Raw genomic sequence first — 23,618 nt, 5'->3', positions numbered from 1 at the left:
ATATAGACAGGTTGGTGAAATGGGCAGATACATGGCAGATGAAATTTAACGCTGAAAAGTGTGAAGTAATACATTTTGGTAGGAAGAACGAGGAAAGGCAATATAAACTAAAGAGTACAATTCTAAAGGGGGTGCAGGAACAGAGAGATCTGGGGGTATATGTGCACAAATCGTTGAAGGTGGCAGGGCAGGTTGAGAAAGTGGTTAAGAAAGTATATGGGGTCCTGGGCTTTATGAATAGAGGCATAGAGTACAAAAGCAAGGAAGTTATGATGAACCTTTATAAAACACTGGTTTGGCCACAACTGGAGTATTGTGTCCAGTTCCGGGCACCACACTTTAGGAAAGATGTTAAGGCCTTAGAGAGGGTACAGAAGAGATTTACTAGAATGGTTCCAGGGATGAAGGACTTCAGTTATGTGGATAGACTGGAGAAGCTGGGTTTGTTCTCCTTAGAGCAGAGAAGGTTGAGAAGAGATTTGATAGAGGTATTCAAAATCATGAAGGGTCTAGACAGTAGATAGAGAGAAACTGTTCCCGTTCAAGGAGGCACTCAAGGGGTTCAGAGTAAACATGTTCCCACAAAGAAAAAAGGTAGGATTGCCAAATTTAGAGCCCCCTGGATGGCAAGGAGCATACAGGCAAAGGCAAAAAAGGGAAGCTTATGTCAGACACTAAGAGCTCAACATTGCAGAAAGCCTAGAGGAGTATAGAAAGTGCAGGGGTGAAATTAAAAAGGAAATTAGGAAAGCAAAGAGAGGACATGAAAAAGTTCTGGCAAGTAAAATTAAGGAAAACCCAAAAATGGATAACTAAGGAAAGAGTAGGGCCTATTAGTGACCAAAAAGATAACCTATGTGTGGAGCAGAAGATGTGGGTATGGTTCTTAATGAATACTTTGCATCTGTCGTCACAAAAGAGGGGGACGGTGCAGATATTGTAGTTAAGGAGGAGGAGTGTGAAATATTGGATGGGATAAACATAGTGAGAGAGGAAGTATTAAGGGGATTATCATCTTTGAAAGTAGATAAATTGCCCGGATGAAATGTATCCTCGGCTGTTAAGAGAAGCAAGGGAGGAAATAACGGAGACTCTCACCAACATTTTCCAATCCTCCCTGGCTACAAGCGTGGTGCCGGAGGATTGGAGGACTGCTAACATTGGACCATTGTTTAAAAAGGGAGAAAGAGATAGATCGCATGATTATAGGCCAATCAGTCTGGCCTTGGTGGTGGGCAAATTATTAGAATCGATTCTGAGGGACAGCATAAATCGTCATTTAGAAAGGCACGGGTTAATGGATTTGTTAAGGGAAGGTCGTGTCTGACTAACTTGGTTGAATTTTTTGCGGAGGTAACAAAGAGGGTCGATGAGGGTAACGCGTTTGATGTAATCTACATGGATTTTAGCAAGGCTTTTGACAAGGTCCCACATGGCAGACTAGTCAAAAAAGTAAAAGCCCATGGGATCCAAGGGAAAGAGGCAAGTTGGATCCAAAATTGAGTCAGTGGCAGGAAGCACAGGGTAATTGTTGACGGGTGTTTTTGTGACTGGAAGGCTGTTTCCAGTGGGGTCCCACAGGCTCAGTACTAGGTCCCTTGCTTTTTGTGGTATGTATTAATGATTTGGACTTGAATGTGGGAGCTTGATCAAGAAGTTTGCAGATGATACAAAAATTGGCGGTGTGGTTGATAGTGAGGAGGAAAGCTGTAGACTGCAGGAAGATATCAATGGACTGGTCAGGTGGGCAGAAAAGTGGCAAATGGAATTCAATCCAGAGAAGTGTGAGGTAATGCATTTGGGGAGGGCAAACAAGACAAGGGAGTATACAATAAATGGGAGGATACTGAGAGGTGTAGAGGAACAAAGGGACCTTGGAGTGCATGTCCACAGATCCCTGAAGGCATCAGGACAGGTAGATAAGGTGGTTAAAAAGGCATATGGGATACTTTCCTTTATTAGCCGAGGCCTAGAATATAAGAGTAGGAAGGTTATGCTAGAACTGTATAAAACATTGGTTAGGCCACAGCTTGAGTACTGTGTACAGTTCTGGTCACCATATTAAAGGAAAGATGTGATTGCACTAGAGAGGGTACAGAGGAGATTTACGAGGATGTTGCAGGGCTGGAGAATTTTAGCTCTGAGGAAAGATTGGATAGGCTGGGGTTGTTTTCTTTGGAACAAAGGAAGTTGATGGGAGATTTAATTGAGGTGTACAAAATTATGACAGGACTAGATAGAGTGGATAGGGAGGACCTGTTTCCCTCAGCAGAGGGGTCAGTGACCATGGGGCATAGATTTAAAGTAATTGGTAGAAGGATTAGAGGGGAGCTGAGGAAAAGCTTTTTCACCCAGAGGGTGGTGGGGGTCTGGAACTCACTGCCTGAAAGGGTGGTTGAGGCAGAAACCCTCAACTCATTTAAAAAGTACTTGGATGAGCTCTTTTTCATCCGACCTGGACACAATGGGCTGAATGGCTTCCTTCTGTGCCGTAACTTTCAATCATTCTATGATTGGCGGAAGGGTCAAGAATCAGAGGACATAGATTTAAGGTGATTGGCAAAAGACGCAAAGGCAACATGAGGATAAGCTTTTTTACCCTGCGAATGGTTATGATCTGGAATGCACTGCCTGAGGGGTTGGTGGAGGCAGATTCAATCATGGTTTTCAAAAGGGAATTGGATAAGTAATTTAAGGGAAAAAATTTGCACGGCTCCGGGAAAGAGCAGGGGAATGGGACTAACTGTATTGCCCTTACAAACAGCCGGCACGGGCTCGGATGGGCCGAATGGCCTCCTTCCATGCTGTAACCATTCTATAATTCTTTGTTTTTACTCTGTCTTTTTGAGTGTGTTTTTTTTGCTTCTTGTTGTATGTGTGCGTGCTGTAATGTGGGGACTGAACACCCGGACTCTATCCAGTTATAATAATCCTTCCATCCCATATAATGCCTTTCACACAGGAGCATTTCAAAGTGCTTCTTAAACAAATGACTGTTTGAAGTGTAGTGACGTACACAGGCAAAGGGCATTACTGTCCTGTGTTCAGGGGGATCATTTTATCAGCTTTTGTTATCAATGATCATTTATATCCACGACTAAATTCGCACCAATTCAGGATTATTTCCTCACTTACTCTGCACTGTCATCAGTCCACTAATTGCAGGGTTGCTCATCAAACCAGCATGGGATTTCATAGGTGCCATGTTGCTATCAGAGGCAAAGGTTGGCCAGCATATTCCACTTCTACCCCCTGGTCAATGAAACAGGACACGGATTAATCACCGGCTGCTCGCTGATATTACACTTACATCTGTCCTTTGTTTGGAACAGGCTGTCCTTACCTGAAGGGTGTCTCGGACTCCGTTGGCTCCTCGTATCTCGCAGGATAGAATCGCCAGTCAGTATATCTGAGCAGTTGAAGTTGGGACTACTTCCTACCACCAAGGCATTCTTCAGAAAAACACACAGGGACATAGGAATTACTAGATGAAAAAAGACCAAGGTCCATCTAATTCGCCTTCTACCCTCCTGGTAGAAACACAATATAACGGTAATGGAGTTGTTGACTAATTATAACAATCAATCTCTATCAATTAGTCTCCAACAGACCCAGACACGAAGTGAGGAAAACTCCCAGTGGTGGAGAGTTTTGGGAACCATAGGTCCAAAGTCACCTGTTCCTCCCGAGCATGTTACACTCACCACACGTCATGTCTCAAATTACTTATATTGTATCCCAAAATGTTATTTTCTGAAAGAAATCTATCTAATTTGCATTTGAATTCATCAAGACTAATAGCTCCCAATATCTCCCTGTGGAGCCTGTTCCATAGATCGACCACCCGCTCACTGAAATAATGACCTTGACATTAATCCCCCCACAACGGGTGGGAGAGGGTTGACTCCACAAGGTAAGTGTCTTTTCCAGCACTCCTTGTGGGCCAGGAGGCCCCTCGATCCTTCAAAGAAGCCATCGGCCTCCCCTCTGCTGATCGTGGCCTCTCCCCCCCTGCCCAGCCCCAATGACCTCTCTCCCCCCCCCCCCCCAGCCCCAAATGGCCTCTCTTCCCCCCCCCCAGCCCCGATGGCCTCTCCCTCCACCCACCCCAGCCCCGATGGCCTCTCCCTCCACCCACCCCAGCCCCGATGGCCTCTCTCTCCCCCCCCAGCCCCGATGGCCTCTCTCTCCCCCCCCAGCCCCGATGGCCTCTCTCTCCCCCCCCAGCCCCGATGGCCTCTCTCTCCCCCCCCCAGCCCCGATGGCCTCTCTCTTCCCCCCCCCAGCCCCGATGGCCTCTCTCTTCCCCCCCCCAGCCCCAATGGCCTCTCTCTCCCCCAGCCCCAATGGCCTCTCTCTCCCCCCCCCCCCCCCCAGCCCCAATGGCCTCTCTCCTCCCCCCCCAGCCCCAATGGCCTCTCTCTCCCAGCCCCAATGGCCTCTCTCTCCCAGCCCCAATGGCCTCTCTCTCCCAGCCCCAATGGCCTCTCTCTCCCCCCCCACCCCCCAGCCCCAATGGCCTCTCTCTCCCCCCCCCCAGCCCCAATGGCCTCTCTCTCTCCCCCCCCCAGCCCCAATGGCCTCTCTCTCTCCCCCCCCCAGCCCCAATGGCCTCTCTCTCCCCCCCCCAGCCCCAATGGCCTCTCTCTCTCCCCCCCCCCAGCCCCAATGGCCTCTCTCTCTCCCCCCCCCAGCCCCAATGGCCTCTCTCTCTCCTCCCCCCCCCCCCCAGCCCCAATGGCCTCTCTCTCTCACCCCCCCCAGCCCCAATGGCCTCTCTCTCTCCCCCCCCCCCAGCCCCAATGGCCTCTCTCTCCCTCTCCCTCGCCCCCTCCCCCCAGCCCCGATGGGCTCTCTTCCCTCCCCCCAGCCCTGATGGCCTCTCTTCCCTTCCTCCCAGCCCCGATGGGCTCTCTCTTCCCTTCCTCCCAGCCCCGATGGGCTCTCTCTTCCCTCCCCCCCAGCCCTGATGGGCTCTCTCTTCCCTCCCCCCCAGCCCTGATGGGCTCTCTCTTCCCTCCCCCCCAGCCCTGATGGGCTCTCTCTCTCCCCCCCCCAGCCCCAATGGCCTCTCTCTCCCCCCCCCCCAGCCCCAATGGCCTCTCTCTCCCCCCCCCCAGCCCCAATGGCCTCTCTCTCTCCCCCCCCCCAGCCCCAATGGCCTCTCTCTCTCCCCCCCCCCCCAGCCCCAATGGCCTCTCTCTCTCACCCCCCCCAGCCCCAATGGCCTCTCTCTCTCCCCCCCCCCCCCCAGCCCCAATGGCCTCTCTCTCCCTCTCCCTCGCCCCCTCCCCCCAGCCCCGATGGGCTCTCTTCCCTCCCCCCAGCCCTGATGGCCTCTCTTCCCTTCCTCCCAGCCCCGATGGGCTCTCTCTTCCCTTCCTCCCAGCCCCGATGGGCTCTCTCTTCCCTCCCCCCCAGCACTGATGGGCTCTCTCTTCCCTCCCCCCCAGCCCTGATGGGCTCTCTCTTCCCTCCCCCCCAGCCCTGATGGGCTCTCTCTTCCCTCCCCCCCAGCCCCAAGGGGCTCTCTCTTCCCTCCCCCCCAGCCCCAAGGGGCTCTCTCTTCCCTGAGCCCTGATTTCCGGGGACTGTCCCCAAGGGCCCCCGGCTGGAGCCTCCGGCCGCCAGGTGAGAATTTGATCAAAAAAGTTATAATGAGGTTGTGCCGTTTTCGGCCTCCCCATGTATATCAGGGTCACTCTTTAGTTTTGAATTTACCCCCCTTCTTTTCTGCAATATCTTTCAAATCAACGGCATGACATTGAACAAGTTGAACATTCAACCGCACAGTGCAGAAGGTTATGAAGACCTACATTAATGAGAATGGTTTTGTTGGATATCTGGTGAGAGATTGCCGGTGGTCTGTATATCACTGAGAAAATACCCATTCCGTTGTCTACCAGAAGCACATTGAAGATCTGCACTGATTCTGTTGTCTGTAATAAAATAAAGACAGGTTACGTTTCATTCTGGATAATTAATCCAACCTGTATTCTCCAGCAAGGAGCTGGCAGACACGATGGTCTCCTTCTCAATGGTTCTTTCCTCTGCTGGTCCCGAGCAATATGTCTCCAACTAAAAACTAAAAACATAAAAAGGTCTCCAGTGGATCAACTGCTTCATAAACGTTAAAGATGGTTTTCTTTTCTGAAGTGTTAGCATTCCTTTATTGTAAGTTTTCTTTGTTCAATACCACCCCAGCTGTTCCTCCCTGTGACGTGTACTACCCCTGGCAGGTAGGACCATTGATGTTTACAGACCTCCAGCGATACTGCTCTGAAACAAATCCCTTCTGGCTTTAGAGCAGACCTGCAAGCTGAACTCGCAGTCTTGGTGCTGTAGAATCCACCCCGGTTATTCTCCATGGTTTTCCGGTCACTCGCCCCTGGAAATTCCAAGCCATTCCGGTGTACGCCAGCTGTAAACTTGGGGGCGGGAGTGCGGCAGAACAGCTGGAGGTCGCAAGTCCCGATGTGGTGAACTCTCTGGGGTGACCTCATGGGGATGGAGCTCTCAATCGTTCCCTCAGCGCAGTGGGCAAACTCTGATTGGCGTTTCTGGGTCTCGAGCAGCCTAACGGGACCTTAAAAGGGACCTCTGGAGGCCACTCAAAAAAGGTTCAAAAACGTTGACATTTTTGTGAGACAGGCAGATGTTGAGTGGCAGCTGGGTGTTCAGTACCTGGTCTCCTGGTCTACCAATATCAGGTGCTCTGAATCCAAATGATGTGAACTGACATCAATCCTCTGTTTCCCATTGATCTGTGCCTTGTTAATCCCCAAACATTTCACATTTTGCACAATAACCAATAACGAAATTGGACTCAAAGGCCAGTTGGTTAAAGAGTTGAGATCAATGGATTGACAAAGTCCTGCTCCATTTCACCCTCTCTGCATGCTACACGTGCGGGTGGAATACACGGGGATTAAGGAGCTGGATGTCATAAAAGATTGGTGTCAGGTGACACTGACATTGGGTATTGCAGTCATTCTAATACAGTTACAATGGGGAACACTGCCAAAGTGAAAGAAAATGGCGGAAGAGAACTTCAGAGCACGCTGAACTCTGCATTGATTTCTGCATCTGCTCGAACGCAGGGTTCGAGTGGCCTCGGGTATAACACATGATAAGCAGGGATTGAAGTGGAAAACCCAGTTCCAGTGCGGATTGTTTGGGAATGATGACAGTGATTACCTCACAACGGAACATTGAACTAGGAACAAAAACGCAGGAAAGCAATGCAAAACTTCCAGATGGGTGCAATCTGTTGCTATAGAAATAGTATCACAGAAACAGCATCCTCTCTTAGTGATGTGGACAAACAAGACTGTTTTCATAGAATGATACAACACGGAAGGAGGCCTTTCAGCCCATCATGCCTACGCCGGTTCTCTGAAAGAGCGATCCAATTCCCCTGTCCTTTCCCCATATCCCTGCAAATTTTTCCTTTTTAAGTATTTATCCAATTCCCTTTTAAAAGTTACTACCGAATCTGCTTCCACCACCCCTTCAAGCAGTGCATTTCAGATCATAACAACTCGCTGTGTAAAAAAATTCTCCTCATCACCCCCCTGACTTTTTTGCCAATTATCTTAAATCTGTGTTCTCTGGTTACTGGTCCTCCTGCCACTGGAAACAGTTTCTCTCCAGCTACTCTATCAAAACCCCCTCATAATTTTGAACAACTCTATTAAATCTCCCCTTAAACTTCTCTGCTTTAAGAAGAACAATCCCAGCTTCTCCACATTACTGAAGTCCCTCATCCCTGGTACCATTCTGGTCAATCTCTTCTGCACCCTCTCCAAGGCCTTAACATCCTTCCTAAAGTGAGGTGCCCGGAATTGGACACAATATTCCAGCTGACAGGTGAGTAATTTATAAAGGTTTAGCATAACTTCCTTGCTTTTGTACTCTAACACGACGCTTATATCTGCACAGTTACACTCAACTAAAAAATTACATCACTTCCATGATACTGTTCTCCAGAAACGTCCGTCAGACCTCACATTTCTAGTTCTATTTTAAACACTGTTATAATACTGTCAATGCTATGTGCGGTATTATAGACTATGTTTAAATCATCGGCTGTTACCTGGCTTAGTATTCGAGTGATCCAAAGTCACCAAGCATTCAGCACTAGGTAGTATTTTCTATTCAGAATCACAAATACCATTTATTGGATTAAACAGCACTGAATACACATTCCTTTTTTCAGATGATCCGAATGAAAAGCTCTCACAGGATCTAAAAATGAAAGGGTACTTTTACCTGAAAGTATATTCCATAGTCCCAACATTTCCAGATTGTGAACCCTTGGATAAGGGAGCAATTGTGGAGGCCATCGTGGTTCATGTAAACGCCAAACAGTCCTCCATGGGCCTCGTTATTAGACCAAGCCTCAATTAGATTTGATTGTTCTGCAGATATTGAGACAATAATTATTTGATGGATCCTTTCTATGCTCCATAAGCTTTAGTTCGTCCAACACACTGCTGCTCGTACCCTATCTTACATCTAGTCCCGTTCACCCATTACGCCTGTGCTCACTGACCTATGTTGGCTCCCGGTCCTTCAACTCTCATCCTTGTGTTCAAATCCTTCCATGGCCTCGCCCCTTCCTATCTCTATAACTTCCTCCAGCCCTACTGCCCTCTGAGAACTTTGCGCCCCTCCAACTCTTGCCTTGTGTGCATCCCCCACTCCTTTTGCTCCACCATTGGCGGCCGTGCCTTCAGCTACCAAGGCCCCAACGCCCTGGAATTCCCTCCCCAAAACTCTGTCTCTCCACCTCCTTTTCCTCCATTAAGACCCTCCTTAAAACCCACCTCATGGAGCAAGCTTTTAGTCATACCTCTTAATATCTTCTTCTTTGGCTCGGTGTTAAGTGTAACCAGACAAAAATTCTGTTTGACAAATTTATTAGAGTTTTTTGAGGATGTAACTAGCAGGGTAGATAAAGGGGAACCAGTGGATGTAATATATTTGGATTTTCAAAAGGCATTCGATAAGGTGACACATAAAAGGTTGTTACACAAGATAAGGGCACATGGGGTTGGGTATAACACATCAGAATGGATAGAGGATTCGTTAAAGAACAGAAAATAGAGTAGGGATAAACGGGTCATTCTCAGGTTGGCGGTCTGTTACTAGTGGGGTTCTGCAAGGATCGGTGCTTGGACCTCAGCTATTTACAATCTATATTAATGACTTGGATGAAGGGACCGAGTGTAAAGTATCCAAGTTTGCTGACGATACAAAGCTAAGTGGGAAAGTAAGCTGTCAGGAGCCTGCAAAGGGATATAGACAGGTTAAGTGAATGGGTAAGAAGGTGGCAGATGGAGTATAATGTGGGGAAATGTGAGGTTATTCACTTTGGTAGGAAGAATAGAAAAATGGAATATTTTTTAAATGGTGAGAAACTATTAAATTTTGGTGTTCAGAGAGACTTGGGTGTCCTCGTACAAGAAACACAAAAAGTTAGTATGCAGGTATAGCAAGCAATTAGGAAAGCAAATGGTATGTGGTCTTTATTGCAAGGGGGTTGGAGTATAAGAGTAAGGAAGTCTTACTACAATTGTACAGGGCTTTAGTGAGACCTCACCTGGAGTACTGTGTAGAGTTTTGGTCTCCTTATCTAAGGAAGGATATACTTGCCTTAGAGGCGGTGCAGCGAAGGTTCACTAGATTAATTCCTGGGATGAGAGGGTTGTCCCATGAGGAAAGATTGAGTAGAATAGGACTATATTCTCTGGAGTTTAGAAGAATGAGAGGTGATCTCACTGAAACATAAGATTATGAGTGGGGGTGAACAGGGTAGATGTTGAGAGATTGTTTCCCCTGGCTAGAGAGTCTAGAACTAGGGGGCATAGTCACAGGATAAGGGCATTCAAGATTGAGATGAGGAGGAATTTCTTCATGCAGACGGTTGTGAATCTTTGGAACTCTCTACCTCCAGAGGGCTGTGGATGCTGAGTCGTTGAACATATTCAAGGTTGAGATGGATAGATTTTTGGACTCTAGGGGAAAATCAAGGGATATGGGGATCGGGCGGGGAAAGTAAAGTTGAGGTTGAAGATCAGCCATGAGCTGATTGAATGGCTCGAGGGGCCGTATGGCCTACCCCTGCTAATATTTCTTATGTTCTTATGTGAAGCGTGTTGGATCATTTTTGTATGTTAAAGGCACTATATAAAGGCAAGTTGTTGATGATCTGTGTGTAGTGCAGGTGTCATAAACAAAGATTTATCAAAACTACTGAGCTGGATGTTAATACAATCGCCTTGTGACTCAAATCTTCAATATCCCACAGACCAATTTCTTTGCCCAGGTGTGCTCCCTTTCTATGGACTACCAGTCAGTGTTCTTGATTCACACAGCTCCTTACTAGTCTGTTGTCAGTCTTCACCTTCTTGCCATTTGAGTAGCTGAGAAGTGAAGCTTCGGATCTGGATGTTATTCAGTCCAATGACCAAACTTTTTAAAGTTGCCCCCACCGCCCATTTTAGTAAATACATGGTTTCAAACACAATAAATTGGACAAAGAAAACTTAGAATGCATTTTATTAGTTAGAAAGAAATTAAATTAAAGTTAAATGTAACAAAAATACAGTAGGAACAGGAGCCATTTTAATCCATCTTTTTCTATATCAGATTCCCTGAACTACCCAGGTAGATGAACTGGGGCCAGTTTTCATCATGCTAGTGCCCTGAGTTTGGGCAGTAATGGTCGGGAGATACAGTGGAAATCAGATCCACCAGATTCCTGCTGGTTTAAGGCCCTATGGAGCTAAGACAGGTAGATGGGCTTGGGGTACAGATCAGCCATGATCTCATTGAATGGCAGAACAGGCTCAAGGGGCTGAATGGCCTCCTCCTGGTCGGGCCGGGGGACGGGGTGGGTGTGGCCGTCTGAAGATCCCACCCAGCTAACATCCGTCTCACACTTTCGCCAAAGACCAATTTCATCCCCATTGTCACTATAGACCGGGTAAGGACGGGAGGTTCCCTCCCTGTTGGACATTACTGAACAAGCTGGGTTTTTACAACAATCGCCAGCTTTCATGCTGCTGACCCACGACTGACCAGATTTATTGAAATCACAATCTCTGGGTTGCTAGTCCAGGATCACAACCACCACATTAGGGCACCTGGTTCAGATTGTGGGTTTGGACCTAACCTAACAATGTTAATCTCACACAAAGGAGAGACACAAGAAAGTGATTGAGGATGTCTGTGGATGTATGGTAAAGACTCACCTGGACATGGTTCCCCATCAATACGATAGCCGACCCGTTCAAATCCTGCCACAACATTCTCTTGTAGGACAATATTGGAGCCTTCATTTACCTTTAAGCATCAAAAACATCCAATTAAAAACTTCACAGTATCTTTTCCTGAACAATTCAGAATGTAAGTACCTACATAGAATTTACAACAAGGACTCAGGCCATTTGGCCCAAACAGTCCGTGTCAAACCCAACCACTCATTGCCTAAACTCCTACTGTTTCCAATATCTGTTACTGTTTCTAAAATATCTAAAAAAAAACACAACAAATAAAGCTGTCACCTACTGCAATGGAAAAATACTATTCTTAAAGAGGGCCGGGTGTAGAGTGAAGATGCTGAGCCGGGGTCAGAGTGCGGGGCCGGGGTCAGAGTGCGGGGCCGTGTGCGGACTGAACAAACCATCATTAACCATTGGTATGAAGAGGATAAACGAATGAGAGGGAAGGGAAAGTCAGACGACAACAACTTACTACCTTGGGCTCCGCGGCCCTGTGCGTGGACAACACGGGGGATAATCTGGTGGAGCAGGTTGTCTGCCCATTGTAGGAGCCGCCCGATTTACATTCCACTGGTTTCAACTGGGATGCGATTCGGGCGGGTTCAATGATGACAGGTGATCGGAGCGACAGATTACTGCCCGCGGGGGTGAAGGCGAAACTTAATTCCCAGGGGCCAAGAGTACAGCTTGGCTATAAATGTGGTTCCTCCCTTTTTACCAAATGGAATGAATTTAACCTCAATCGCCGCAGTCCAAGAGTTGTGAATTCCGGACCAACCGGTGAAGGCCACAAGGTTCCTCCTTGCTCGATTCCCTCTGCCCCATAACCTGATACCTAGAAAAGGTGAGAAAAGCCCCTCAATGAACGTGGCTCAAAGCAAGACCAAAGCATAATTTGAAGTGATTTTACCAATGATTTCTCGGATAAAAGTACAAACACCGCAAACCAACATTCCGATGTGAAATTCTTTGGGGTAGATCTTGACTTTGTGCGATGGCGTAAAGCGGGTGATAGCGAGTCAACAGCCAGTTTTACATCTCTCCCCATTGACATCAACGGAAATAAAAATGGGGAGAGATGTAAATCGGGCGGCCGACGGGCTTTACACCATCGTACGGAGTCAAGATCTACTCTTTTGTATGGTAGTGACAGGGATCTGATTACCTTCTCCCAGAGTGTTGTAAATGATGTTATCATCAACATCGAGGCCGTCCGTTCCAAACACTCCTATTGCAGGAGCAAATCCATGATGAAAAGCGCATCCCTGAATATAAGAATCGTTCCCTACGATCTGGAAATAGTTATTTACAGTAGATCTCAATAATGAGGTCCTGAGACATTTGTCATGACACAAAAAGGGGCTATTTTCAAAAGGGAAGGTAGCCGATCGACCATCCGTTATACACCCCCACCCTCTGATTTCCATTTCCGTTTTTTGCCCCCCACCATAATTGAAAATTAATCCCAAACACTTCCTTTTTATCCAATATAAAAAGTTAGAAAATTACAACTTATGAACTATGGGGTGGAACGAGCCTTTGGCTCAGTGGGAGCATTCCCGCCTTGGAGTCAGAAGGTGCAGAGTTCGAACCCCGCTCCAGACAGTCCCGGGGAGGGGAGACTGGAGCTCCAGACAGTCCCGGCGAGCGGAGACCGGAGCTCCAGACAGTCCCGGCGAGGGGAGACCGGAGCTCCAGACAGTCCCAGCGAGGGGAGACCGGAGCTCCAGACAGTCCCGGCGAGGGGAGACCGGAGCTCCAGACAGTCCCGGCGAGGGGAGACCGGAGCTCCAGACAGTCCCGGGGAGTGGAGACCGGAGCTCCAGGCAGTCCCGGGGAGGGGAGACCGGAGCTCCAGACAGTCCCGGGGAGGGGAGACCGGAGCTCCAGACAGTCCCGGGGAGGGGAGACCGGAGCTCCAGACAGTCCCGGGGAGGGGAGACCGGAGCTCCAGACAGTCCCGGCGAGGGGAGACCGGAGCTCCAGACAGTCCCGGCGAGGGGAGACCGGAGCTCCAGACAGTCCCGGCGAGGGGAGACCGGAGCTCCAGACAGTCCCGGCGAGGGGAGACCGGAGCTCCAGACAGTCCCGGGGAGGGGAGACCGGAGCTCCAGACAGTCCCGGCGAGGGGAGACCGGAGCTCCAGACAGTCCCGGCGAGGGGAGACCGGAGCTCCAGACAGTCCCGGCGAGGGGAGACCGGAGCTCCAGACAGTCCCGGCGAGGGGAGACCGGAGCTCCAGACAGTCCCGGCGAGGGGAGACCGGAGCTCCAGACAGTCCCGGCGAGGGGAGACCGGAGCTCCAGACAGTCCCGGCGAGGGGAGACCGGAGCTCCAGACAGTCCTGGGGAGGGAAGACCGGAGCTCCAGACAGTCCCGGGGAGTGGAGACCGGAGCTCCAGACAGTCCCGGGGAGCGGAGACCGGAGCTCCAGACAGTCCCGGGGAGGGGAGACCGGAGCTCCAGACAGTCCCGGCGAGGGGAGACCGGAGCTCCAGACAGTCCCGGGGAGGGGAGACCGGAGCTCCAGACAGTACCGGGGAGGGGAGACCGGAGCTCCTGCTCTGAATTCTGGATTGACATCCATTGGGATATTCGCATCCGGAGGGTGTGGTGGCCCCTCCCTCATTGTATGGGTTGTGGGAGCCCATAAATCTCTCCCACTGTATAGGACTAACCCCCTATCAGCTGGTATAAAGATGGTCACGGCCATGGAAAGAGCTTTCACATCACGGCCCGTCAGACTGTTAATCAGCCTGCGAATCCTCCCACTACTTCACACTGTTCTCCAAGGGAAGAGTGTGAAGATATGAAACAATTAGCGTTCCCACTGCAGAGCTTTGCATGACTGGAAACCCGGCGTAAAGGTCGATGCGGATGACTCACGGCTGCAGATCGGGCACATTGCACCTGAATTCCCAGTATTCATGCCAACCATGAGGAGCTCCTCAGCGGGAGTGCTAACTCAGGAAATTAATCTCCATAAAGCAAAAAAACCCCACAAAACTGGTCAAAAAATATTTCTACAAACCCGTCCAAGATTGAGAAAAGCCACAGAGTATCTGGGGTCGAAGTAATCTGGGTAACCTTTCTGCCCACTGTGATAGAATTCAACATCCTTTATTCTGGCATATCCTACACAACAAAAGCAAAATAAAATTCATCTTCTCCAAGTGCTGCAGAAATTAAAGGCTTTTGAACAGCAGTATACGAATCCTAAACTTTAACTGATGGTCAGTCAGAGTAATGCCCTCTTGCAGGTCAGGGACTGTTGGTACTTTATCAGTCAAAGTATAACCCAAAAACAAAAAAGTTACCTCTTCCCTGGTTTAACGTTAAAAGATGCTAAAGTGAAATTCTTCACCTTTCATCTAAAAGCTCAATAAAAGCAGTCGGGGAATTTCAGGTCAGTGTGATAACACGTCCGTTACTGAGATCATATCACCCGATCTCAACCCAGAAGGGTTTGTGGGATTAATATAACGGGCAGACTGGCCACTCCCTCGAGTCCCGGTTCACTTCAGGGGGAAGTTGCATTTCTGCCCCATGGACTGAGAATTTAAGTGGACAATTTGTTGATGAGGATCAAACCGTAACACTCCAAAAATAAAATACGATTACATGCTCCCCCTCGCCTGACCCCAGTTGGTACATGCTCCCCCTCGCCTGACCCCAGTTGGTACATGCTCCCCCTTGACTGACCCCAGTTGGTACATGCTCCCCCTTGACTGACCCCAGTTGGTACATGCTCCCCCTTGACTGACCCCAGTTGGAACGTGCCCCCCCCCCCCCCCTCGACTGACCCCCAGCTGGTACATGTACCTCAGTGCTCACACTCCCTAGAGCACAGTCCTCATGCCCCCTAATCATTTCCAATGACCCCAGATGTTGAGAACTCTTTCCCCCCAATGCTCCCTGGTCCCAGGATTCCTCTCAGTAGTCCAGGATCGTAGGATGAGCCCCAGTTATCCTCGTTGCTTCCTCTCCAGTGTTCTCAGAACCCTGGGACCCCACCTCAAAGTACTGCTGGACTCTACAACCTTAGCCCAGTGCGGACAGATTCCAGCCCACCCCCCACCTCCGCCCATGCTGATAAGTCAGTATTCCTGGTAATACTACTTCACATTATCCTCCTGCCCGTATAAAACCCCCCACTCACCACGAGCAATGCTGGGGGGGGGGGGGGGGGAATCAACTGGAATATATTTGTACAGTTTTATTTTGAGATTTTGTGAGATAAACGATAAGAAGAAGAGATACCTTTGAACTCCTGGTTATTGTAAAAGTAGGAACTGACCAACACCCGAGCTCCGAACAATTCCTGTACCAAGCCCGGATAATCCTGACCCGTGATCTTGATATTTCTACTGAGGAGGCCCACATCAGCTGCCAGAGTGTAGCTCAGTCCTCTGCCCCTCACTTCATATGTTTGAGCTTGAATAAAAAAAAACCTCCATTCACCACTTCTGTACTGATCCAGGGACAAAGAGACAGTTTATGATAAACATCTCACTCAGCAAAAATAGATCATACGAATCTGTAAAGGTGCCAACTATTTGAATCGTCTGTATCTTATTAGGATAAAAAATATAGCAGCAAAAATTACTAGAACTTTAGCTTAATGAACTCCAATCATACTTTTGTAAATACAATGCAATAACAGTTTTTTTGAGAATGCATCAGTATTTTAGTTTCTCTCCTCTCCATTCGATTTTCATTCCTGTGAAGGGCCTTGGGAAGTTTTACGAGGTTAAACGCACTGTACAAACGTAAATTGTTGTTGTTCAGGCTGTGGGCCCAATGACATGGTGTCGCTGACCAGCTCTCGGGCCTCCAGCTAACCTGCCCTTCACGTGGCCACGACTAAGTGCATGAGAGGGGGGTCTGTCAATGACCCTCCCTCTGATTTTCCCTCCCTGTGAGGGACAGTGTCCAGGGGCTGTGGGGGGAGGGGGTGGTGGTGAGGGGGGGGGGGGGGCGGGGGAGCACCTGAGATGGACCACTTGTGATGAGGACACCCACTCAGGCCAAGCAAATGAAGAGACCTCCCCGTAACCCTGCTAACTTTGTCAGGGTCAGTGGTGGAGGCCTTGGAATGGGCACGACCCCGCATTTACACCGAGATACGTCCCTCCCTCCCTCCCCGTGGCTGTTGAGCACTTGTGGTTTTTTTGCGAGGGTTATTAATGAGGTGTCTTGGGTCAAGAGTGTCAATTAATTCCAAATAAGGGATTGTTAACCGCTGTGAAAGGTGAGCATTCCATCCACTCCATCACCCACTTCCATCCTCAGATACTTTCCCCCCTCCCCAGCCTCCCCCTCCTCCAACCCCTCCCTCAACCTCCGCCCCCACAACCTCCCTCCCCCTCCCCCAACCTCCCTCGCCCTCCCCCGCGCCTGAGGCCGATCTGCAACAGAGGGGTATCCAGGGACAACCAATCAGCCAGCACCTACCGATGTGTGTGTGTGAAAGTGGCTCGTTGAACACCAGCATTCTCCTATCGAAGGAGATGGAGACGATTGTCCTGGATTCTGTCTGGCCAGGACTGTAACTGGTCGTCGTTATTATGATCTCATCACCTTCCTGCTCAGAATGAACATCAGTCAACCGGATTCATCCATAAAGATCGGAATCATCAGATAAACTAGATCTCATTTATCACTTCCTCTTTAGCCTGGTTTAAATGGAATGGTAAACTCGCGATAGATTCAACATTGGGGTGGGGAAATCGTACCCTTCACAGAACTCTGCCCCAAACCCTGTCAAAAAGTGTGGGGGTCAGGGGGAGGAGGCTCAAGGAGCTGGTCGTAGGCCTGTGGGGGAAAACCACAGCCCCCTCCCGCAAAAGGCCCCTGAAACGCGGCCTGGGGAAGTGGGGGGGGGGGCAGGGTGTTGGTTCCCTCCTATCCAGAAGAATCTGGGTGCCCAGAGCAGCCCGCTTACAAATGGGCTGCTTCAAACCCCACCCCCTCAAGAAAAACATTCTGCCCTCCTCATCTCTGGGGGTACAGGCTCTGATCCTGGCCTGGGCCCCCACAGGTGAACCCCACTTCCGCCCCTTTAGGTGAGATACACCCTGGTGAGACCAGGGTTCCAACCGAAGGCCTGGGTGCAGGAACTCCCAACTTAGTCCCAACACATGGTCTCGCTCCCCTCCCCCCCACCTTGTAAAAGTGGGCGGAGGCTCCGCCCCCAGGAAGCCATCCCAGAATCATCAGCATGAGGCAAAACACAGCAGCCAGCTCTTACCTGCCAGTCGACAGCTTCTGCCAGAGTTACATTGGTGGACCCTGCTAGTGCTGTTAAAGCAAGTTTGGTCTTGTAGACCAGGTGAGGAAGACCATGAAGATCCAGCCCTCCAAACACACCTACAGAACGAAGAGGAAAATCGCAGACTTGGCAATCAAGGAAACTAACAAAAGCTTCAAAAACAAAACAACTGACAACTCCAAAACAGACCTGAATACAGCATCAAACAAGTATTCACACCGAAAGTGCAGTGGGACAAGGAGACAAATCAGGAAGCACTTTTTCACACAAAAGGGTAGTGGAAATCTGGAACTCTCTCCCCCAAAAAGGCTGTGGATGCTGGGGGACAATTGGAGCTTTCAAACTGAGATCGATAGATTGTTGTTAGGTAAGGGATCAAGGGATATGGAGCAAAGGTGGGTAAATGGAGTTGAGGTACAGAACGGCCATGAGCTAACTGAATGGCGGAACAGGCTCGAGGGGCTGAATGGCCTCCTCCTGTTCCTATCTTCCTGCTCATCCTGTGGGTTCTTCCTGTAGGTTCTGCATCTTTCATCATGATGCTTGATGCAAGACCTGTGCCTTTGGTCCATTGGACACTGCCAACTCATCATCAATCCTTTGTATCAAAGTGCTCAGAATCATTGGAAGAGTGTCAGGGATGGGAAAGTGTCACAATCACGAGAGACTTGAGATACTGGGACTATTTTCAGGGGAGCAGAGAAGGCTAAGAGAAGATTTAAGAGGTTTGTAAAATGATGAAGGATCCTCATAGAGTGAATAGGGAAAGACTATTTCCTTTGGTTTCTCTCTTCATAACCTGCAGGTTACAAGTTTTTAAAAAAATCATCAGTAATGAATCTGCAAAGGACATCTGCAGTGACTCACCCAACACCTTTGATCCTTGATTCGGTCCGTTTGGTACCGGCCAATCTGGAGTAAAATGGTCTCCCCTCAAAACAATTTGCAGCTTCCCTCTGAAAGGTTTCTCTTGTGTCCCTGCGCTCAACCGTCCTCCCTGCACAAAAAGCAGCCAGAGTATTACAGGTAGTCAAAATGCAGGCCTCTCTGTACCCGGCCTAACACAGGGACTGGGGGGACGCAAGGTGACAGAGTGACGGAGGCAGCAGCATCCACAGGCCGTGGGCTTCAGTCTAATCCCACTCTCCTGCTCTCTCCCCATACCCTTAAATATCCCACCCAGTCTAATCCCACCCTCCCACTCACTCCCCATACCCTTAAATATCCCACCCAGTCTAATCCCACCCTCCCACTCTCTCCCCATACCCTTAAATATCCCACCCAGTCTAATCCCACCCTCCTGCTCTCTCCCCATACCCTTAAATATCCCACCCAGTCTAATCCCACTCTCCTGCTCACTCCCCATACCCTTAAATATCCCACCCAGTCTAATCCCACCCTCCTGCTCTCTCCCCATACCCTTAAATATCCCACCCAGTCTAATCCCACTCTCTCCCCATACCCTTAAATATCCCACCCAGTCTAATCCCACTCTCCCGCTCTCTCCCCATACCCTTAAATATCCCACCCAGTCTAATCCCACTCTCCCACTCTCTCCCCATACCCTTAAATATCCCACTCAGTCTAATCCCACTCTCTCCCCATACCCTTAAATATCCCACCCAGTCTAATCCCACTCTCCCACTCTCTCCCCATACCCTTAAATATCCCACTCAGTCTAATCCCACTCACTCCCCATACCCTTAAATATCCCACCCAGTCTAATCTCACTCTCCTGCTCTCTCCCCATAGCCTTAAATATCCCACCCAGTCTAATCCCACTCTCCCACTCTCTCCCCATACCCTTAAATATCCCACTCAGTCTAATCCCACTCTCTCCCCATACCCTTAAATATCCCACCTAGTCTAATCTCACTCTCCTGCTCTCTCCCCATAGCCTTAAATATCCCACCCAGACCAATCCCACTCTCCTACTCACTCCTCATACCCTTAAATATCCCACCCAGTCTAATCCCACTCTCCATACCCTTAAATATATTACCCAGACTAATCCCACTTTCCTGCTCTCTCCCCATACTCTTTAATATCCCACCCAGACCAATCCCACTCTCCCATTTGCTCCTCATACCCTTTAATATTCTTCTTGTTAAAGCAACTATCTAATTCCCTTTTAAAATAATTGATAGACTCTACTTCAACAAAGGTTAGTGGCACAAAATTCACATTCTAACCACCCTCTGTGTAAAAACCTTTTTTCTAACCTCCCCTTTAATCCTTTTGGTCATTATCTTAAATTCCTGTCCTCTTATCACCGACCGATAGAAACAGCCATTACCTCATCGTAACCCAACACAATCTTGGAGACTGCCATCAGGTTGACCTTTAACCTCCCCAGATCTGGTAAAACAAGGCCTCACTTCTCAATGCTCTCTTTAATGGTTCGGTGATTATGGTAGCGATGGAACTTTACCTGAATTGATATATACGTTGCATTCACGACAATGTTCACGTAGGGTGATGAGTTATTGCCCGACGTTAAATTGTCATCCTTGATTTCTAAGACGCCATAGATGGTAAGTTTATACAGTGAAGGAATAGGGATGTCCATCACCAGCCAGACTCCTATGGAGATAATTTGTTTAAACATAAACAATTAGCTTTCAATTCACCAACCTTTTGATTATTGCCAAAAGAGAAGAGTCAGGCCTTTCTCCCACCACCATGACCCCATCCCAAATCCTGGTGACGGCGTCACGTACACACTTGAGGTGGATGGTCACGCCAGTAGTTGGTACGACAAGGGCACCACACCACGTACCTGCTGGGATTCTGGAATGGCACCTTGGCGCTCCGTTGGGAGGAGGAGATAGTCAGTCTGGCTGAATATTGAGTGGTTTCCCCAGATAATGGGTCGTTGCTCGCTCGCAGGTGGGCTCTCTGGGATCCATTACCGTTTGAAATCTTCAAGTGTCAGCTGTGGCTCAGTGGGCAGCACTCTCGCCTCTGAGTAAGAAGGTCATGGGTTCAAGTCCCACTCCAGAGACTTGAGCACATAGTCCAGGCTGACGCTTCCAGCTCAGTGCTGAGGAGTACTGCGCGGTTGGAGGTGCCGTCTTTTGGATGAGACGTTAAACCGAGGCCCCATCTGCCTGCTCAGGTTGATATCAAAGATTACATTTGAAGAAGAGCAGGGGAGTTCTCAGGCTGGTGTCCTGACCAATGTCCCTCAACCAACATCACCGAAACAGATTATCTGATTGTTATCACATTGCTGTTTGTGGGATCTTGCTGTGTGCAAATTGGCTGCTGCATTTCCCTACATTACAATGGTGACTGCATTTTAAAAGTATGTCAGTGGCTGTGAAGAGCTTTGGGGCATCCTGAGGTAGTGAAAGGTGCTATATAAATGCAAGCCCTTTCTTTTGGTGGGGCCCACATACAGCCCAGAATGGCCCTGCTTCCTGCAGGTGTAGGCTGTATTGATGGGGTACCTGGGATATCCAGAGGTGCCAGGGATCTCCCCGTAAATTGCCTCTTAGATTGTCACTCGGGCAGATGGAAGAAGCCCAATTGAAATTCATCATGGCAACTATCGAGGGACAAAAACCCGGCAGAGATAGCTTTGCTCCAATCTTCGCCCCCACCCCCACAACTAATCCTGGATCAGCTGACTTCTGTAGCAAACGGGAGCAGAAGTTCTATTCTAAGCCGCGTTTACATTTTCTTTCTGCATTCCTTCTGGAATTCCACATTTGCGGAAACATTCATAAAAATCTAATGATGTTGCCCTCACCCCCCTTCACATGCAGACAGACTTTGACAGCACCCAGCAACTGTGGCTTAAACCTGACAGAGTTCGGGATCAGTGTGCCCATCATTCATCTGATCTACACATTGTTTTGAGGCCCACGGGCGGTAAGAAGTAATCCTCTCCAGATATTCTGTTAACTCTGTGTGGTCTTTTCTCTCTGTTTTTCTGGAGGAGATCAGACCTCAGTTCAGCTGGAGATGAGGGACCGGATAGACGAGATCTATTGATGGGCTGGCTCCTTCAGAGTCTCTCAAATATACCACTTGGCTTTTGAAATGTGTTCCTTAGGTCACTAGAGTTCACTTCACTTGTTAGGTCACCCAAATAGATGAGGTCAAATTATACAAACTTTGCGGTGGTAAGGCTTTCGCCTTGTGGGTTTCCCAAATTTATTGCAAAACTTAAATGAATCTAAATAAAAATCATTACTTAGATAACATAAGAAATAGGAGCAGGAGTAAGCCATACGCCCCCTCGAGCCTGCTCCGCCATTCAATAAAGCTGATCTTCTATCTCAACTCCACTTTCTCGCCCTATCCCCATATCCCTTGATTCCCTTAGCGTCCAAAAATATATCGCTCTCAGTCTTGAATATACTCAACGACAGAGTATCCACAGACCTCAGGGGTAGAGAATTCCAAATATTCACAACCCTCTGAGTGAAGAATTTTTTCCCATCTCGGTCCTAAATGGCCGACCCCTTATCTTGAGACCGTGGCCCTTAGTTCTAGGCACTCCAGCCAGGGGAACCTGCATTTTGCCCGATCAGTTCTCTCAGAACTGTCTCAAAGTGGATGTGTAGTGAGTGCTGTTACACAGACATTAGAGAATGTAACTAGGTTGCGTGGGGACCTCCTTAAGATATGAGGAAGTCGATGCACGTTGGTGTGTGGAATGATTTAGCGAGTGCACTCTGGTATTAGGGAAGTTTGTTGGTTAGTCATCACTCAGTACCTTGTGGAACCACCACACTGTCACCTTCAGCAGGAACCGTGTAATTGTTTTCGGGCGAGGATTTCCAGAACGAATAGTTCGACCACACACTGTGGGAAGAAAACAACTTTGAGAATGAGTATCACTCCTTGCTGTATTTGAGAGGCAAATGTCAATCAAGGTGAATTGCAAAGATATTTAACATAGATATAAAAATATTATATATATATATATATATATATAAAAACTGTTTCCACTGGCGGGAGGGTCGGTGACCAGAGGACACAGATTTAAGATAATTGGCAAAAGATCTAGGAGGGGAGATGAGGAGAATTTTTTTTATGCAGTGAGTTATGATCAGGAATGCATGGCCTGAAAGGATGGTGGAAGCAGATTCAATAATAACTTTCAAAAGGGAATTGGATAAATACTTGAAAAGGAAAAATTTGCAGGGCTATGGGGAAAGAGCAGCAGAGTGGGACTAATTGGACATCTCTTTCAAAGAGCCAGTACAGGCACGATGGGCCAAATGTCCTCCTTCTGTGCTGTATCATTCTATGAATTTGTTGGAACCTTTGTGTTTGAATATTAATAAGCCCCTCCCTGTCCGTGCCGATCTTTACTCAATGTAAGGTCTTACTCGTATTCAGCAGGTGCATTGATAAGTGAGGACATTGTTGATCTAGGAGGCGATACACAGTTTCGGAAAAAGCAGCGGAAAACACGAAGATGAACGTCTGTGTCGGTCATTGTTGGCTCGAGGTCTGACTGTCGTGAACCATGTTTTCCTGAAACTGGAATGTCATTGAATTATGTCAGGAGCTGGGACATTTAGCATCAACAAGGCCTTATAGCGATAAGAAGGAAATAAAGGGATACAGAAAGACAAAACAAATGTCATTTAGTTTAAACTTAATGTGCCTTTGGGCAGCTGCAGAACCATTGCTGGTCCCCAGGTGGCGTTTGTGAGCCATTGGGTAACAGGCTGCCACGCTCCAAGGGCCATTGCAGACTCGAGACACAATTCCAGAATAAAGGACGATGCAGAACCATTCCGTCATAAAATAAACTAATTATTGGAAGATGGGATAATTTTAAAAAATCATTTAGTTTCTGTAAAGCACTACTCTGCCCTAAACAGACTATAAAGAGTCATTTTCCGAGTTTGCGTTCCTGGTGTGGATTCTTATCGATGAGGACCATAGGCTCCCCCCCTCCCCCCCCCAGGATACAGGCTCCCCCCACCCTACCTCTCTCAGGATACGGGCTCACCCCCCTCCTCATAAGACCATATGAGATAGGAGCAGGAGTAGGCCATTCGGCCCCTCGAGCCTGCTCCACCATTCAATGAGAT

The 23,618-nt window shown here is 48.6% G+C and overlaps 1 protein-coding gene across 1 annotated transcript in view; it reads right to left on the bottom strand.

The window, feature by feature from the left end:
• Window positions 1-23,618, bottom strand: part of LOC137308707 (fibrocystin-L-like) — a 196,161-nt gene that overhangs the window by 48,459 nt on the left and 124,084 nt on the right. Inside the window, exons 53-67 of the mRNA XM_067977269.1 lie at window positions 22,905-23,058; window positions 22,286-22,374; window positions 19,991-20,142; window positions 18,427-18,556; window positions 17,539-17,657; window positions 16,743-16,872; window positions 15,549-15,722; window positions 14,320-14,423; window positions 12,454-12,580; window positions 12,026-12,123; window positions 11,259-11,349; window positions 8,272-8,420; window positions 5,817-5,939; window positions 3,344-3,452; window positions 3,136-3,252 (exon numbers count right to left, since the gene is read on the bottom strand). Coding sequence (XP_067833370.1) covers window positions 3,136-3,252; window positions 3,344-3,452; window positions 5,817-5,939; window positions 8,272-8,420; window positions 11,259-11,349; window positions 12,026-12,123; window positions 12,454-12,580; window positions 14,320-14,423; window positions 15,549-15,722; window positions 16,743-16,872; window positions 17,539-17,657; window positions 18,427-18,556; window positions 19,991-20,142; window positions 22,286-22,374; window positions 22,905-23,058 — 1,866 coding nt within the window. The remainder of the gene's footprint in view (window positions 1-3,135; window positions 3,253-3,343; window positions 3,453-5,816; window positions 5,940-8,271; window positions 8,421-11,258; window positions 11,350-12,025; window positions 12,124-12,453; window positions 12,581-14,319; window positions 14,424-15,548; window positions 15,723-16,742; window positions 16,873-17,538; window positions 17,658-18,426; window positions 18,557-19,990; window positions 20,143-22,285; window positions 22,375-22,904; window positions 23,059-23,618) is intronic.

Source organism: Heptranchias perlo, chromosome 3 (genome assembly GCF_035084215.1).
Source record: "Heptranchias perlo isolate sHepPer1 chromosome 3, sHepPer1.hap1, whole genome shotgun sequence".
Taxonomy (NCBI): domain Eukaryota; kingdom Metazoa; phylum Chordata; class Chondrichthyes; order Hexanchiformes; family Hexanchidae; genus Heptranchias; species Heptranchias perlo.
This window is presented reverse-complemented; position numbering and strand designations above follow the sequence as displayed.